Source organism: Buteo buteo, chromosome 26, assembly GCF_964188355.1.
Source record: "Buteo buteo chromosome 26, bButBut1.hap1.1, whole genome shotgun sequence".
NCBI classification, from domain to species: Eukaryota; Metazoa; Chordata; class Aves; order Accipitriformes; family Accipitridae; genus Buteo; species Buteo buteo.
In genome coordinates, this window is record NC_134196.1 from 3879241 (window position 1) to 3893171 (window position 13931).

The 13931-nt window shown below is 49.4% G+C and overlaps 1 protein-coding gene across 3 annotated transcripts in view; it reads left to right on the forward strand.

Moving 5' to 3' along the window:
- Positions 1 to 13931, forward strand: part of NTN4 (netrin 4) — a 47888-nt gene that overhangs the window by 26604 nt on the left and 7353 nt on the right. For all 3 annotated transcript variants that reach the window (XM_075057806.1, XM_075057807.1, XM_075057805.1), the window contains 4 exons: positions 5180 to 5306; positions 6217 to 6405; positions 12206 to 12422; positions 13115 to 13227. In XM_075057806.1, the coding sequence (XP_074913907.1) occupies positions 5180 to 5306; positions 6217 to 6405; positions 12206 to 12422; positions 13115 to 13227 (646 nt within the window). The remainder of the gene's footprint in view (positions 1 to 5179; positions 5307 to 6216; positions 6406 to 12205; positions 12423 to 13114; positions 13228 to 13931) is intronic.

Genomic DNA, 13931 nt, shown 5'->3' on the forward strand with positions numbered 1-13931 from the left:
TAGGGGGGGAAACTATTTTATAGGATTCGACTGAAGAAAAAACCCTATGTATTTGCAATCTGAAAGGAAGCACTGGAAGGTTATAATTCAGTAACAAAAGGCCCTGGAAGGAAGCATGCCCTAGCAACTGTCTTTGTATAGAGAAATCAGTCGCTCATTTATCTTACAGAAGTCAACTTTTGTAACACTGTTTGCATTGTGCCCTCTAATGACTGACGTTGCGACAGGGCTGTCGAGCTAAGAAGGGAAACAGTGTGAAAGTGAACTGGGATGTAAAGACCCCGTGACAAAATGAAAAATGGTAGGAGAGGGCTTTGCCGCTTAAATGAGTCAAGAGCCGTGTGAATGCTTAAAGGGGTGAGACGTACTGGGAATTGTGTTTGTGTACTTAGTGATGCTCCAGAATGACCCAAGTGGGTACGCCTTACAGTTAAATGTAAGTCGAGGGGAATGAAAAGGGAGGACAAAATGTCCTCTTCCCCTTGTTGATGCGTGGGGGTCACATTCTGCCTTCGGAAAGGTGCTGAGATGCCAGAGAAATCCCCGAGGCTGGGTACATCATTTCCCCACTCTGCCTGGGGTCCCAGCAGAGGTGCTGGGCTGGTTTCTCGGCCCCAGCGCCCAGCTGCTCTATGGCACGATGGGGAATTTACAGGGCACCGCGGTCTTGCATCTGGCCCTCCTACAGCTCTTACAGGCATTCATTTTGCCTGGTGTGGACAGTCTGTTGGCTGTTTTTCACCTGCTGCCACTTCTGGTTTACTTCTATTACCCCTTCTTCTTGTCCTGTTTTTCTCCTATTTTCAGCTCTCATGGTATTTCTTCATAACTAAAAAAAAATACCTGTCTGCCTATGGGCTGCAAGAAAGGGCTTGCTAATATTCACCTTCTTTTGTTGTTTGCGACGCATAAAAATCTTTTCTGTCATGCTGGAATTACGTAGAAGAAAAAAGATATTTTCTTCAATGGGATAAAGTTAGGATGGAGAGATTTCTTTAAAGCAGAGCTGTTTTGGGGGGTAATCATTATAATGCTATTGAAAGAGAATAAATACATCAGCCCGAGGCAAGGTTTTTGAAGCACTTAGGTCCGACTTTCATAACATTTCGGGGAAAGAAGGTATTAACTAAACAGTTACACTGAGAAACAAGTTATTGAAGACCCCGTTTCCCTCCCCTCGCTCGGTTAAGACCGGCCATTTAGCAGTTTAGCTTGTTCGCTCGTGGGTCTGTGCCCAGCTCTGCCTGGCTGAGAGGGGTCAGGGCCACCGTGGGACCTGGGGGGACCTGGGAGAGGCAGAGTTTTCTCGGGGTCCAGCCCGTTTGAGCGGCACCGCTGTAAAGGCTTGGCACTGCCGGAATCGGGAACCCTGCTGCCTCTCCCAAAGCTCGCTCCCAAAGACGGGAGCTTGTTGCGTCCCGTACCTCTGTGGGTGCTCACCCAGATGTGAATCCCGCTGGGATTACGAGTCCCGAGCCCCACGGCGAGCGAGGACGCACAGGTTTGGGAAGCGTGGGGGACAGGCTGGGCTACAGAACAGTCATCCCAGCCCAGGTGAGCGGAGGTGGGGTGCAGGATCCAAACTGGGATCTGGGCTTGGGAGAGAGCATCTGGTGAAGACACTAATGCATCTGGTTGGGATAAACCCCGGAGGAAAGGAGGCTGCAAAGGAGGACCCTTATGATAAGGGCTGGGAACACGGGGCTCCTTCCGACCCAGGCTGCGACAGCACCCACCGAGTCAGCTGGGGACCCCAAACCTACGGACCTCTGCGCTGGTCCTGCGCTCGCCTTTACGCAGAAGTCGGAATCGCACTGTTCTGTTATTTTTTAAGCTTTTCAGCCAGACCATTCTTTTCCTTCCCCCCAGGTGCATCGTACTTTCGCAAGCAATCAATACCAGGAGCATCCTGTCCCGCTCTGCCTCAGGGTCGATCTAACACCAGCTGGCTCGATTTGCACCGTCTCCAAATTTGGCTCTTTTGCAGCGCTCCTTGCCACAGCATCTGAGAGCCCGCAAGCCTGCCGTTGCTGCAGCAGTTTTTCAAGTTTATAAAACCTCCTTCTTTAGGATTCGCATACAGATTAACATTAATAAGTTGGCGCACAGCTATTTAGGGGTTTGCTTACTAGCTCTGCATGCCAAATTAATGGCTGCACGTCAGGTTCTTGGGTACCCATCTTCTTCTGTTGTATTTTCACCCACCTCCCCCTATTCTGGCAACACTCTATTATACAGCACTTGGGCTTTCAGAAAATGCAGGCTCTTACGCCTTGGGACCGTGAATGCTCCTCAGCAGGGAGTTTTGCCTCACTCGCTGTTGGTGTCTTGGGATGCTTAATCCTTTGAGAGTTTCTTAGGTGCTGCTGAGTTTCAGAGTGGCACATTATTAATGCTGAGCAGCTGCTGGCTGATGGATTGAGTCCCCACTGATGCTTTGTGCGGCTTTGGCAAGGGGGACGCTGAATTTGAGGGGTGAGGCCGTAGGCTGTGGGCACGTGCAGGGGGAGCACGCGTCCCCGCAGTAATCCCAAGAGTCCCCGTGTCTGAGACATCCCCCTGTTCGCAAGTCTTCTCCCGTGTCCTTCTCACTTTGGCATCACAATTACCAAAGCACCAAGGGACCAACTGGTTTTGACCATGGCACCCTCTGGCTCCCTCAGGTCACCTTCCCCTCCTGATCACGCACATCCCAGGTCTGGTGGGTCCCTCTACCCTAAAAGCTGCGACAGGCCTGTGAGGAACAAGCTGAAGGATTTCTCTGGCCACAGATGTGGTTCAGGCTACTACAACCTGTTTAGTTTAGCCCTAACCACTCAATCGCCAAAGGGCTTGCAAGAAAGCCCTACCAAAAATGACATCAAAGTTAAGGCTCCATCAAAACCACCAGAAGATGACCACCCGACCAATACAGGTTTAACCAATTTCTGTTTTCATGCAGCTGGATGCTTTTAAATGTGTGTGAAGTAGCTCTGTAACATTGGTTTGTGTGCAGACTTTGCCTAAAAAATATATGAGAGAGAGAAATTTTACTGAAGAGTGACAATTTAGGAAAACAAGGCATGTGAGAGTTTGAAGAATGTTTTGTAGGTGATAGCAAAAATGAAAATATGAAAACACAAGACGCCCTTTGAGAACTAAATATTCCCTCTGCAAATTTGTCTTGTTTCTTTTCTGTATTTGCTTCTCATTCTTTTCAAACATTAGCACACATTTAAGCATGTATCAATCTGATAAGCCAGACAGACCAACCAGTATCTGTGGTGAGACCAACTGATATCTGTGATGAGGCCAAATAGCACAGAAAGTGATATTATCTTAGTATTTGTGCTTTAGCGTAGATGCTTGCGCATTGTGTCTGATTCCATCTGTATCTGTCCATTGCTTACGCAGTCCAGTTGCTGCACTGTATTTTGCTTATTCCTGCTTTGATGATTCAGACATTTGAATAAGGCAGGAAAGTATCCTTTGAAAAGTTTTTGGAAGATTTTGCTATTTGCATTGCTGCTGAAAAGTCTTTTAAGGCCTTTCAAGGTCAGTTTTGAAGCTTCTGTACCGGTTACATCCGACCCCTCTGAGATAGCAGCTGAAATCTATTCATTAAAAATAAATAAATCAGAAAGTCATCCTCAGCCAGGAGTGTACGTGGCGGGGGGAGCGCGTGTGTGTGTGTGTGCACCTACGTAACAAGCAGGAACTGTTTACAACATGGTCAAGTTCCTCTTCTGTTTTGTTTAATGTTCAGGTTTTTCACAGGAACCTTTTTGGTGGCAGGTCTCGGCAGCAAGTCATGCAGTTAGGAACAGCACACTTGTAAAGCCACAAGTTAAACAGAGCGGAAGGCAGCATTTTTCCAGCAGCAGTTAAAGCCATGCCCCAGCTCCGTTGCCGGATCACCAGGCATCCCGACCGCCCTGCGTCGCTCCCGATGCCGAAAGCAGCCGGTGGCTGGTGCAGCTCCCCAGCTCCGTCGGTTTTTACGGCAACCTGCGGCACGAGCGCTGGGCCTCGCTGGCAGGGCGAGCTGAGGTCTCTGGCTCGTTACTGAGCAGCAGGAGAAGCCGAGCCGTGCTCAGGTTCTTGCTTTTCTTTCTCCATCACTTTCCCTGTGACCGGTGAAGGAAGGGGCACCAGCGTGGCGAGGCACCGCTCAGCTCGTTTTTCAGCCAATGCAGGATGCCGGTCGTGCCTCAAGCTTGGCCATGCATCAGGTAGCCGGAGAGACTTGCAGCTGAAATGCTCTTAGTAAAACCGTATTTAAAAGCAAAACATCGAGCAGAATAAAGCCACAAGCACAGGCAGCCACCAAAATAGCTACGGTAGGTAGGTGCCCGCCGCGGTCCATGGGAAAAGGCAGGGTCTTCAGCCTTGCCGACAGAGCCGTGCTGCTTCAGAGCTTGATTTCATCGCATCTAAGCGCTGCCGGGCTGCTCTTGCCCTCTGGCTACGTTCTGTTTTCTTTGCATTTGCCAACAGCGTGAGTAATGCCAGCGGCTGAGAGGGCAGCTGGCACGAAGCGTGCTACGCTGGCTTTTCATCTCTAATTACCCCCTTACACCAGGCTGTCTAGCTGTTAAATTATCTGTCACGAACATAGCCGAGTATAGTCACTCGTGGTCCTTGTGCTATCCTTGGTTCTTCCTTTGCGGGGCAAAAAATCCGCCTAGGATGAGTAGATATCTGTGTTTCAGGGGCTTGAATTTCTTTTTTCTTCTTCTTAGTTATGTTGGTGATGGCTGGGCACACAGAGCTGGGTGCTCAGGTTGTGGGTGCTATTCCTGCAGTACTGCAAGGGTGTATTCCTGTTTAGGAGGGAGAAAAGGAGAAAGGTTTTACAGTGTTTCCCAAGGATGCTTTGAATATTGGCTTTTTTAAATCTCTCCTGGAAATTCACGCTGCAGCTGGAAACTCTGCTAAAGATCCTTTTAGATCTCAAAAAAATTAAAAAAGGTATGATTATACAATACCATGACATGCAGATCCACAAATACTAATCTAATTGAAAGCGTAACCGCAGAATATTTCCCTGGACATCAAAGCAGACATCGTGCGAGCCCTCTTTCTAGTCTACGTAATAGCGTGTAGCTGGCACGGTATCTCCTGTACCTGGGTATTGCTCGTGCCCTGGAGACTCTTTGGGCTTTGCTGTGGGTGATCCTTGCTCTCTTCCCCCTCCTAGGTCCATGGGAAATGCATGTGCAAGCACAACACGGCCGGGTCCCACTGCCAGCACTGCGCCCCGCTCTACAACGACCAGCCTTGGCAGGCTGCCGACGGCAAAACCGGAGAACCCAAAGAGTGTCAATGTAAGTAGCCAGCCAGGAGAAGTGTTTTCCAGAGCCTGTGCCGGAGCGGAACGCTTCCTCCTTGGGTGCCTTTCTCCCGTGTTTCCAAGAGGCAGCAGATACTGGGGTGGTGGGTAGGTGCTTGCGAAGTGGCTCAGAGAGCGGAGACCCAATGCCACGCTCCTGCCCAGCGCCCACCGCGTGTTTGTATGGCAGGGACGTCCCTGTTTGAGCAGCCCCTCACTTGGAAATCCTCACGAGTTCGTGTTGTCCCTCGGTTTGACCTTTCTCTGGGACCCAAGCGCATCTCCTTGAGAGATGGTCTTCTGCTGCGGGCAGGCTGCGGCCGGCCAAGCTGCCTTGGAGGTGACGGTGGGCCGGCGTTGTCCCCTCCGTGGGCACCGCTGACAAATTCATTTGCGGGAGGAATGGCTTTCTGCTGCTGGACGTGGGCTCTGCTCGGCCGTGGGCTGTGGGGATGTTTGAGGATGACTCCTGCGGTGCCGGGGAGGGATGCTCGGGGGGAGTGCAGGCTGCAGGGGACCTCAAGGATCACAGGGCGACCTGCTTCAGCAACTAGGAGTCTAGCCAGAAGGGCGCTGAGGATTAACCGCAGCATCCCGGGAAGGTCTGCAGGCATGCCAAGTGCCGTCCTGCCGTGGGCGCGATGCTATCGACACTTAAGCTAGCACCAGCCTGCCTATGTGGAAATAAAAGCATTAAATAAACTATTTTTTCTTAAATGTCACCTCTAGAGGTTGGGAAGCATGGATGAAAACGTGATGATACTTGATGCATTTGAATGAATAACAGGTTCATAGGCCAGGTCTCCCACTCCAAAGCACGGTTTGGGTTTTTGTGTCTCTTTTCTATAAATCAACATCTTTCACTGCCTTAACGAGTCTTTCTGTTCCCTTTGGCTTTGTCTCAGCGTGCAAGTGCAACGGGCATGCCGACACTTGTCATTTTGACATGGATGCGTGGCTGGCATCGGGCAATCGCAGCGGCGGCATCTGCGACAACTGTCAGCACAACACGGAGGGGCAGCACTGCCAGCGCTGCAAGCCGGGCTTCTACCGCGACCTCAGGAAGCCCTTCTCTGCCCCAGATGCCTGCAAACGTAAGTCGGCCACCTTTTACCAGTAAAATGCTTCTCAAGTGGGAGGGTGGCAAAGGAAAGGTGAGAACTTGAGGGTCCTCCTTGGAGCAACCTTCTTGCTTCAGCCAAGGATGGGGAGCTCTCCATTCCCTTTTTGCAAAAAAAAAAAACAAACCAATGGTGCGGTTTGCAGGGCGAAAGCCTGCAGACGCTGTTGACAAATCCGTCCCGAGGATCCCCGTAGCCTGGGGGCAGGGGAAGAGAGATGATTCATTGACTTCTCCTACTATTTTTGGAGAGTAAAAGCTGCATCGTGTCTGCCTGTTCTCCTTCTTTGGCGATTGCCGCAACCTCAGAATTGGGGTGCCCCAGCCAACGGCAGGGTGCAGCTGGTACATAGCATCGCTCACCGGCGCGTGTCCGCAGCAGCAGCGGGTGGGCACGGAGGGAGAGACGGGAACACGAGTTGAGTGATATTCCAGAAGGTCTGACACTAAGGAGGCCAGGCCAAAGGCAATGACTCGGCCACATGTGAAATTAAATATTTCCCAAGCAAAAGCAGCGATCCAAAAGCCACGCTCCCCAGGGACCACTGTGAGGATGGTGACTCACCGTGGGGGACTCCGGATCCCCAAACCACGCTGAGCACTTTGCACTGCTCAGCTAAATATAGAGTGCAGGCATGCTTTCTGCTCCGAACCTACAGCCACCCACCGGCCTTACCAGATTTCTCCTCACTGACCCCAATCTGGAGGAGAACCTTCATGGGTGGAAGAAAAAAACCCAACAGACACCCTACTTGTGTCATTTGAGGGGACACCGAGCACATCGCTCTCCTCCAAAGGAGAATTATCTGCGTTTAAAGGAAGAGAAACTCTTCTGGGGTGGGGAGCTGCACCCGGGGCTGGGAGGGTGCGTGCGGTTTTATTTTTGTCTGCCTCTTTTGTCCCACTTTTTTGCTGCACATCATCCTCGTGAGACTGCCGGTGTCCCTGCCAGCCTGTCACTGAAGTTCTCCTCCTCTCCACCTTTCACTCGTTGCAAGGAGGAGCAGCAACGGCTGAACCGCCTGTTTTACAGCCCTAATTCTCTTTATGAAAATAGAATTGACCACAATTCTCCATTACTTGTGTAAATAATTATTTCACTGCTGTAGTATGTACACAAATTTGTTTTTTTAATCAGTGAATGTAATGACTTTTTAAAGTTCCTTTAGCTACTTGTGTACATCGAAGTTCCAAGTCTCCTTCTCTGAAACATCAGATACTTTCCCTCCATAATTATTGTCAGAACTTAGGCAACGAACTTTTGGGTTGGGGTCTCATTAGTAAAAAGACAGGTTTAAATCTTGCGCTTAGACCCAAAGCAGGGGCTTGAGGGTTTTTTTCTAACTAACTCATGGATTCAGCCTTGCTGGTTTAAAAAAAAAAAAATTGGATTAATTGACTCCTGCTAGATAAAGCAGGATGAAGGGCTGAAATAAATTCTGTATGAGACTCTCAAGCCCTGCAACGTGCTTTTACTGGGGTTGCACTACCTTCGCTAGTATTACAATTCCTGATGCTCTTTACGTGCCAGCTCCCGTCAGGGAAAAGCACGCATTTTTCCAAGGCCATTGAAGCCAAGTCAAGCTTTGGCACTGATTTGAGTGCGGTCTTCTGGAAACCTAAAAATAACACCCTTCACCTTGGAAGTGGTAGGAGTGGCCGCCATCTCCTGTGACATCTCATCCAGCCCACCGAGGAGATGGAGTTTCACAAGGGACCGGTCGTAGGATTCTCCTGATGCCAAAACGCCCGGTGCAAATCCTGTGGCCGTTTGGAGGGTCGGAGACGAAGTCAAATGGGATGTCCTGGGCTGGCCAGCGTGGAACGTCCTTCCTTGCAAAACCAGATGGAAGCAGAGGTCTCGGGATGTATCGCTGCAAAACAGCTACGACTCGAAGGGAAGGCTGCCAACAGCGTGCGTGTGCCTGTTTGTGAGTTAGACCGGCGCTAATGAAGTCAGGCGTTACACCACGTCATTAGCTATATGTTAGCCAAATCCCAGGAGACTCCACTGAACGGTTTCTCCCAGCCTTTCTGGGCAGGAGGAAGCTGTGGCGATGAGATGATTGATGGGTATTTTTGTTGACTTATGCCGGTGCTCAGTCCCCTTGGCTTTCTGCATTCATCTCTAAGTCACTGCCCTGTGGCATTCCACTTTCCATATTTTTACCCCCTAAAAAGTGTGCCTGACATAAAGACTGTAAATTTGTTTCCGTTACTCTCTAATGCAACAGTCCAGCCTCTTTATGGACCGCTCTGTACTCATGAACTCTGGTATTTAAAGGCCAAAGGTAGCATATATTTGAGAAGAACTGTAAGATAGCCTTGAGTACAGTGAGGAATGTCTACTTTTATTTACCTTCTGCATTAAGTACATCTAGTTCATTGCTCTTTTTTTTTTTTTTTTTGGTATTTATGATTTACAGAACACGAAGTACTCAAGTATCTCAGGGAGACAACTTTCCCCAGCATAAACTGGGTTCCGTAAAAATATCGGGGTTATCCGAGTGCTTTCCTTTCAGAGACCCTATTGCCACAAACACAGATCATTTCTTTCTGGGCTTTGCAAACCCTCACAAACGCTCTCCTCCCTAAGACCCCTTCACTATTTTCCTTCTGGTCTCCTGCTGCCGGGGGCTGCTCCCCGCACCCAGGGACCCGGCATCTCACGGCAGCTTACAGGGCCGTAGCAAATGACTAATGACTGTTAAATTCAATTATATAAGACCGATTACAGCCTATGCCTGGCACATTTCCAAGGACCGTGCCACGGTCTGCGATAACGAGGAACGTGCGTGGTGCCCTGTTATTCTTTCCGGGAAAGCCATAGCGGTTGCCTGCTTGCTTCTGGCTCGAGGCACGGTTATTGCTCAACCGCAGGGTAGCATTGAAAATTTAAAAATACCAAGGTCAAAGTAAATAAAGGAGTTGTTAAGCCATAATCTTTCAGGATACTTTAAAGGTTCTTGTAGGCAAAGAGTGTATATAATATTTGCTCAGGAGTAGGTGTGTACCCGATAAATGAGACGTTCTGCCGTTTAAAACAGCAATCTGATAACTCTTTCCCCCCCACCCTACCTATCGGTCCTTTTCATTACGTCCTTCATGAATTTTTAAGCCTCAGCTACAGTATAATTGCAGACAATAAATCGGGTTTTATAATTGCCAAGTTTATTTTTGCTTTTCAACTGCAGGTTTTTGAGGGTAAATATTTGTCATTTCCAAAGGTTAGCTGGCAGCTGAAGAAACCACAACAGTATCACCAGTCCAGGGCGGGGAAATGCAGCTCCGCTGGAGTCCCGCTCGCTGGGTTTCGATCCCAATCAGCTCATGGGACACCGGGACAGGCGGCTGTTAATTCCTATGTGCGTGGAAGTCACGTGCAAAATATTGCTATGTAGTACAGGGTTGCTGCAGCTGCCCCATGTCGTATTATTAGTCCTGCAGCCCTTTTCTTCCTGCCGTTGCTATAGTATGGAAGCACTTGGTCCTGTTTTCACGCATTTCTTTCAAAATCGGTCCAACGCGCTCCCATCTGAGCTCTGGAGTCTCATTTCTGCGCTCGGTGCGCAGTGATGTGGCTGCACTTTATGGCTCAGCACATTCCTGCTGCAGCACGTCACGAATGTTTACCCTGTTGTAAATTTGCCACAAAAATCATCCAGATTAACGCCACTTAGTGTCACCTTGGGCCCGCACCCAAGATGCACCCAAAAACCTTAAAATCGCCGGCTGGTGATGCAAGGCAGGTCGGCACCTTGGTAGCTCACATGGGAGCAGCCAGGAGGGACGGAATCCATGGAGATGGGTGGGCAGCCCTTGTAAAAATGACCAACCTTTACAAGACATCTCTTTGCTGCTTTTATTAAAAAGTATAGCCAGCTACATTTTCATTTTTAATTACCTATGAGCTTGCTGCTGTATTTTTCATAACAGCCTTTGTAAATTTAATATGCTCGCCTCACCAGGGTGTTGCTGCTGCCATTAAATTTTCCATTAGGAAAAAAATTATGCAAAAGCATTGTCTAAAACATAAAAAGCTCCAGCCCCGATAGGGTTGGGTGTAAAACTCAGCTGAAACGTGACCGAAACAGGACCAAATCTCTCTCTGAGCAGTGGGTTTAGCTCACTGACTGCAGGAGAATAGAGGAGCTTTAAGTGCTTAATATTTCCCCTGAAGGGGCTGAGGAATGCCAGAAATACCCACCACATCTAGTAGGAAAAGAGAGCATTTGGCTACATGTGTCAGGTGTAAAACACTTCACAGACTTCAGGAGAAAGGTATGCGAGTCTCGGTGAGCGCTGTTGAAAACTATGCTATTAAAGGTACCAGAGTTCACTGCCTGCAGCTAGTTATGCAGTTTGTGGAGAGGCTTTCTAATCTTTTAATTTTATATAATTATATTTATTTGGGAATGGAAGGGGTGGGGAAAATTTGGGGATTACTTTGGCAAAGATTTTGGAATCGTAGTCGCCTCTAAGTTAACTGCCAATATTAATCTATCCTTTAATATTTTGAAACAACACTCCAAGTATGTCAAATCCCTGAAACCACAAAAATGTTGTCAGAGCAAAATTAAATATATGTGCACAGCAATAAGTATTTTAAGAGAAAGAAAGGCTGTGTTGCCTGCAGTGGCTTTTCTGCTTTATTGCCTTCACAGTTGCAAAATAAAAATACTCGTATTAGAATTTGGTGAAAATTTTCCCTCCAAATGAAATTTTCTCGGGAATTCTGATTTTTAGATAAATGGCGTTTTAGACAAAAGTCTTTCAGCAGGGAATTTTTTACCATAATGCACAAGGCTGACTATAACACGTCCTGGTGAGAGAACCAAATCCTGAGGGAAGGAGAGCACGAGTCACCCAGCTACTGGTCCTGCAGGGCACCACGTTGCCTGCTGGCCAGGCCAAATGGTCAGAGCCTTTTGTTAACTGTATTTCTGATCTTTGAAAAGATTAAAGCCTTTGGGGGAAAAAAGATTGTAGTCTTGCAATAGACACAAATTATATTTATGCAAAAGAAGTAGGCAAGGAAAACTTCATAGCACCTATTTTAGGGCACCCTTTCTGATTTGTGAGAATGGCCATTTCTCCCAGTGCGTCCCAGTACGCTTCCAGTCCATCATTCTGCTGCAAGGGACTGTGCGGGTGGAAAAAATTGCAGCCGGTGTTTCTGACACACACTCCGCAAACCTGTGTCCCAGAGTATATGCAAAAGCATATCTCTGAGCCGTCCCTGTCCTCATTCTTTTTTTTTTAATGTTTTGAAATGATGGCTTTAAAGGAAAATCAGACAGAGGCAGAGGGTTACTTTTTGCTCAGCCTCCACTTTAATTATAATGGCTGTTCTGAGGGGTTTTTTTAACCTCCTGGATGCAAGGCAGTTGTTATTACTTTAGAAAGCAATTATGCTGTGATTCATTTTTGCAATGAAGCACCCACAGCTGCTTAAACATCATCGTAAGCCATGCACGTCCCCGGGTACTTGGCTGGACTGGAGTCCAGATGCTATAAGGAAAGTAATAAAGGCCCGTTTGGCAAAACATAACACGAAACCAGGCTAGGTTGACTAATTAAGAAAGCTCATGGAAGTTAAAGACATACAGTCTCTAAAGGGAGATTCAGGTCAGATTTATATGGGTGAGAGGAAAGAAAAAAAGCCCAGAAACATCACTGTCACAGGCATCTCCCGCGCCTTCATCCCGCAGATTTTTTCGGAGTTTTTGCACTCACAGATGCTCTCCCCCCCCGTCCCGCCGTGTCCCCCGCAGCTTGCTCCTGCCACCCCCTGGGATCGGCCGCGCTCCCCTTGGGTCCCCGCACCTTCTGCGACCCCAGCACCGGTGACTGTCCCTGCAAACCCGGCGTGGCCGGACCCCGCTGCGACCGCTGCCTCCCCGGCTACTGGGGCTTCGGTCCCTACGGCTGCCGACCCTGCGACTGCGCCCGTACCTGCGACCCCCGCACCGGCGACTGCCGCAGCAGTGGGTGAGTTTTTGGGGCCACCCCCTTTCCCAGCCTCGCCGTACCCCGGGATCCCAGGGAAGGCGCTGCGCTGAGCCTATTTGTGCTGGAAAATAGCCGTCGTAGGAAATATTTGGGGATTGGTAGGGTCAGGAACTGGGGATAGAGCAGCGGGTGAGGCTGCGGTTCGCCTGGGTGCCTGGCACACCGCGGCAGGGCATCGCTGATGTTGGATTATTGGCTCTGGGTGCTGATGTTAATGTATCGGGTGTTCACCATAACCTTCACAGTTCCTTCCTCTCCATGAGCAAAATACGGGCCTCAGGGACATCTGAGCGAGAGGAGACCAAAGGCTTAATATTGTTGCTGTTGCAACTCAGCTTGCATTGCCTGTGTTGGACTTAGAGTCAAGCTCTGACTTCTAGAAGACAGCACACTTTAATAATACCCCACCATCCTGATCTTATATGTTGCTTTTTTTTACCGCACTGGGGATATTTAGAGCATATATATCCCTATAACGTATTTTAAACCCCAATTGGATTCACGACCCATTCTGGCAACCCTCAACCTGTTCACTTTCCAAAACCGCCCCTTGCGTTCGACGTCGCTAAGACGCGCAGCCACGTCGTGCCCAGAGGACGGGTTGATATTGGCCCTGCTTTCAGGAGCTCCAGGAGGAAGGCTGACCGTCTCCCTTTTCCCCCCCCCGACAGCTCGGACGTGACCTGGCACAACGAAGCACCTCCTTTCCAGGCGATGCTCAACGAAAGCGAGCCCGCCTGGGGCTGGGAGGACGAGCAGGGCTTCTCGGCGCTCCGGCACTCCGGTAGGACGGCGGTTTCACCCGTGTTTCCCTGCCCCATCCCTCCCACCAGCAGCCAGCGCAGATACAATCTTCTCCACCGGCTTGTAATTAGTGCCCTGGCAATTGCAGGAGGGGGTATTCCCCCATTAACGTCCTGTGTAACCAACTCCTTCTCCTCCACCAGCCGGAGGAGCCTTACGGCTTGTCCCATCAACGCGAGGACACGCAAACCCTTTAGGCAGATGCTCCATCCTAAAAGCCTGCACCCGGTGTTCAGCCGTCAGTAAGGCAGGAGTTGCCTGCCTGAATTTGCAGTCCCAGCTGTGTATTTCAAGGCTGAATACTCCCCTGTTTTACTTGGCCATCATGTTTTAAACATGTCTTTGTACTCACTAGAACTACTACATGGTGGACAAACCAGCAACGTTATTTAGAGGGTGGGGTTTGCCGCTTCACTGGCAGGGATTTTGGAAATACAGAATTTATTTCCCCGATACCCACAACAATTTTGGCATCAATCGCAGCTCACGATGCAATCTGAGATGGCCTAGCGTTTCAGCTACGGCTTCAGCTGGGGAAATTATTTCCCTCCAGTCCCCCCAGTCTGGAGAAGGTGGGTGCTGCGTGAGGGTGCTGCGAGGCAGGTCGGCCCCACGGCGCAGCCTCGAGCAATAAGGCAATAATAATTGCCTTGCAATCCCTGCATGCAAAGCAGGCAAGCGTCA